At 53.5% G+C, this 4,509-nt stretch overlaps 1 protein-coding gene across 1 annotated transcript; it reads right to left on the bottom strand.

Moving 5' to 3' along the window:
- Positions 1 to 1,637: 1,637 nt before the first annotated feature.
- On the bottom strand, positions 1,638 to 4,038 carry LOC100281502 (ubiquitin-protein ligase). Its single transcript, NM_001154420.2, has one exon. It carries the CDS (start codon positions 3,500 to 3,502, stop codon positions 2,123 to 2,125), a length of 1,380 nt encoding a protein of 459 aa, NP_001147892.1. The 5' UTR covers positions 3,503 to 4,038; the 3' UTR covers positions 1,638 to 2,122.
- Positions 4,039 to 4,509: the final 471 nt, after the last annotated feature.

The following is a 4,509-nucleotide window of genomic DNA, read 5'->3' as shown; positions in this document are numbered from 1 at the left end:
ATGCGAGCCGGGTCCGCTGGAAACGGAACACTCCTTGCGTATTTGTGCATTCAACCATGTGCTACCAGGAGAGATGTTTTTTTGCTTAAGATGTAGTCGTGGGTGCAGCTTTGGCGTCGTGTAAGCAGGCAACCAAACGGGGAGCGGCCAATCACGCGGTTGTGCATTCAACCATGTATATAGAGATACCAGATGGGGCAGGTGCAGGCGTCCAATCACGCGGTGTATGCTCGTCCCCGATGGAACTTCTCGAAACATATTTAGACAACAAAGGAAAATCACTTCGACCTGTTTGGTTGGCTTCTCTCCGTAGCCTGGCTGCATGAGCCAGGCTGACAGTTGACTGGAGCCTGACTCTAGAGATACGACCAATTTGCTCGCGCCTGTAGAGCCTGGCCTAGGGTGTTTTGAGTATCGTACATGACTGGCTCCACATCTGCTCGCAGACAACCAAACACACACCTCGTACGTGTATAGGCTGTTTGACAACAATCAAACAATATCTCATTGCATCTCGCGATACAAGCACCAGTAAATACAGACAACCAAACACACGGTATATATGCGCGTCCCCGACGCGATTTCCCGAGACATATTTAGAAGCATATCCATCAAAGAATAGTCAATATCATGTTAATCGGTCCCTAGATCATTTTGGTGAGCTCCCTATATATTTCTCGCTATGTTTCATATCTTATATCGATAATAATCGTGCTAGCACTTGCAGCTGTATAATTTGGATCCCTCCCAGCCTTAACACTAAGGCCTTGTTCGTTTGTGTCGGATTTGTGGGTCGGAACGATTCCTAACCAGATTGTTTCCCTAATTTATATAAACTTTGATTAGCTGGAACAATTCCGGGTGCAATCCGATAGAAACGAACAAGGCCTAAGCTAGGCAGATAGCTAGCCCGGCTACAGCTGCGCCAGCGGCGAGACAGCAGCGCCTCTCTCTCTCTCTTTGTTGGTGTCTCATCTACTGTTACTTTGCTAATTTTTGGCCGCGTAAAGCAAAAGCCTGACGCTCCGATCAATCATGGACGGCCATAGTAGGCTCTACCGCCCCGTGGCTTTATCTTACCCTCGCTGACTAGGGAGTGGAAAAGCAGGGACTAGGAAAAATATTGATGGCGGATCGTCTGATGTGATGTGATTTGTAAGACCAGCTTTCCCAGGATGCTGGTAGAACGCGGGTACGAGAGACATGGGTCCTGCATCCAGTTAAAGGAAACATGAGATGCAACAGTACGATTTTCTTCATGACATCTTTAATTGCCGCTAACTTCAGTTCATCAGTTGGCATGCAGAATTTAAAACCTAGAGAGATACACCAGCAAGAAATAGGACTGTGATGATGCTATCTTTACAAGAGATGCTCGGATTGCAGTTATGGTGGTAATACTGAAACAGAAGCCCCACGCAATCAGATAATTTGGTACACTAATAAATCAGATACTGAAACTCCAGGAGCTAAACAACATTGAGAAATGAGAACACTGCTCAAGCAGTACAGAGCCTCAACTTTAGCAGGAGTAACGCAGCATCGAGCTTTTTAGCGTGGGCTACAGGGAAAGAGCACACTTTCCCAGTTTGACTAGGGCAGTAGTCGATCCAGATGACAATTCAAAAAAAAAAATCTCGAAGCAATGGCAATGTATATTCCAGTGTAGAAGCAACAGTACTGTGTAATTACAAGGGAGGGAGCAACATCTACAGCCCTGGGACACCCACATTGCCAAAAATCTAAAATTTGCTGGTTTTGCTTAATGCTAGCTACTCCTAATGGCAAAACTGGCTGTACTTACCACCCAGCCTCAGGTGTTTATTGAGCTGATCAAATCCACATCAATTTGCATGTACACCCGCCTGCTTGCCAGTAATCATGCTGCATTGCTTGCTTCTTTTCTCCCCTGGAATTGTTATGGTAACCACCAGTCTCGCCATCTGCTCAACCACCCTGATCTCTTCGGATAAGATGACAGGGCTAAATCTGCAGGTTTCTATACATGCTCATTATTACCATTCGTCAATTTGGCAAATTCCATTTCCTTGGAACTCTGAACTCAGCAAGGTCAATCGACAAACCACGCATCATCGAATCAAATCACACCACTTGCATCTCCTCACTGAATCGTCCTTGTGAGTTTGCACTTGGAGATGAAGAGGGTGTCAGTGCAGTTGAGGCGGCACAGCTTAAGCAGCTCCGACGCTTTCTGCTTCAGCTCCGGTGCACAGCCACTTTGGATGACAAGTAGAAGCTTTGCCGCCAGCCCAGCTTCGACGGCGGCAGGTGCACACTCTTCAGGTGCCATCCGACACACCGTCCACAGCATCGACAGCGCCCGTCGAGTGCATGCCTCTGAAACTCTCATCAGCACGCGGACGGCATTGGGTATCGTCCGCGGACAATCCTTAAGAGCCGTCCTACCCTCTGGAACCGCAGACAGGGCATCCAAGATGTCCAAGGCCGGCTCAACACACTCCGTTGCTAGCTCCGGCAACAATTCCACCAGCTGCGGCACCGCACCGATGCTAACAACCATACTCCTCGCTGGCCTGTGCACCGCACAGATCGAATTAAGCAGCTCGAGCCCCGCGACCACACCGTCTGGATGCCGCTTGTCCCGGATGAGGCGCATGACACCAACCAAGAGGCTCAGGCTCGCCACCGTCTCCGGCCGGAAACCCCTCTCATCCATGAGGATGCGGATGAGGCGGACACAGTTGATCTTGGTGTCCGCCGCGCCCTCGTTGAGCATGTCGACCACGAGCGACACCTTCGCCGGCTGCATGAGCGCGGCCTTCGTGTCAGCGTCAAGCGGCACCCCGCTGACAAGAATGGCGACCGCCTCGGTCCCCACGGCGTGGGACGTGAAGGGGCCGAGCAGCGACGTCAGCAGGACCACGCCGCCGGCCTCGGCGATGGCCTTGGTGACGGATTGGTGGGCGGTGGCGAGGGCGCGCAGCTCCCGCAGCGCCGCGACGCGGGCCTGGCCCTTGAGGGCCTGTCTCCTGGGCATCGCCGTGCCCCGGAGGCCGTGGACGAGATCGGCGGCGCGGCCGTGGAAGTCCGCGGAGCGCTTCTTAAACCTCGTGTACCGGCGGGAGAACCAGGCGGCGATGAGCTGTCGGAGAGTGGCGTTGGGGGTGAGCGCGTCATCCCAGAGCTCCTGCATCGTGGTCGGGCAGGTCCGGTGGCCCAGGGCGAGCCACCGCGAGATGTTGGCCCGCTCGTACGTCTGCCCCGTGCAGAGCGTCACCGGATCCACCATGGGCTCGAGGGAGATCGGGCAGATGAAGACCGCCGGCACCGCCTCGTCGCCGCCGCCGTCCCCGGCCGCGTCCAGCTCGTCCATCATCTTGCGCAGCTCCACAGGCTGCTTCCCGGCGTCCCCCGCCGCGGCATCCTCGGGCTCCAGCGCGCCCCCGAGGATGCCATCCTTGAGCGCCGTGTCGATGTCGAGCACCTGCCCGCCGCAGGGCAGCTCCTGGTACTGCGGCATTGTGGCGGCGCAGCGACGACTCCCCCCGCCCACGCACACCACCACCACGACGGACGGCGAGACCCTTTTAGCAGCACGCAGGCCCTGGAGGCGACGGAATGATGGGGCGAATCATGGGGTGACTTAACGCCATCATCACCACCATCCTCCTTTCTTCCACTCTTTCTTGACCAGTTGCTTTTCTTGGAATTGCGGGGTTGCTCCGCAACAGCTGCTAGCTAGGGGGGAGTCAAAAGGCGGACGAACGAACAGGGAGGCGGAGCTGAGAGCTTTCGGGTTTAGGATTGGGAGTGGATTGCGGCGAGTGATGCAACACAGAGATATGGGGAAGATCTGAGTATCTGACGGGGGAGGGAGGGGAAGACGGCGGGTGCGGGGGGTGGGGGAGAGTGGGAGACGGGGAGTGGGAAACTGTGGGAGAATTTGAGATCTAGTCCAAGCTATAGTGGGTGGACTGGAGAAGAAGGGAGAGCAGGAATATCCAGATGGGAGTATTTTATTTGTGCTGGCATTTTTTTCTTTTGTGTGTGTTTGAGTGAGGGCAGAGGTGTGGAGGGATTGGATGGAATTGTAGGGACCAGTCCCTTCCTTTTCACACTCACTGACACTTCGCGTGTGGGTGGGCCTCCCTGCACACCCCTTGTCATCTCACTTTTTTTGGTTTTTCTTTTATATTCTTTTTATCTAATACCAAATAGCCTTCGTTTTTTTCTCCTGCTACGGACATAAACAGGAAAGCGATGGGGCACAGGATGTAGTAGGCGTACCACATGTAGTAGAATCTTGCAGAAAAATGGCGGCATGTATATTTGCGTGGTGGCCTTCTTTAGCCTGATGTGACCTCTGCTTCCATGGTTCCATTCCGAGGAAACGGGTATCGCGTTTTCCCCTTTTTCTCGATTCAGCTCTTCTTCTTTCTTTTTTTTTCTGTAGGGGCGGGTGATTCAGTGATTGGGTGAAGGTGAAGGAGGCCGAGACGAAAGCAAGACCACGAAGAGCGTGCGTAC

This window comes from Zea mays, chromosome 1 (genome assembly GCF_902167145.1).
Source record: "Zea mays cultivar B73 chromosome 1, Zm-B73-REFERENCE-NAM-5.0, whole genome shotgun sequence".
NCBI classification, from domain to species: domain Eukaryota; kingdom Viridiplantae; phylum Streptophyta; class Magnoliopsida; order Poales; family Poaceae; genus Zea; species Zea mays.
Note: the sequence above shows the minus strand (reverse complement) of the source record. Positions and strands in the feature narration are given on the sequence as shown.

Excerpts from the sequence above, each read along its gene's own strand:
- LOC100281502 (NM_001154420.2), bottom strand. The coding sequence starts at position 3,502 with ATGCCGCAGTACCAGGAGCTGCCCTGCGGCGGGCAGGTGCTCGACATC.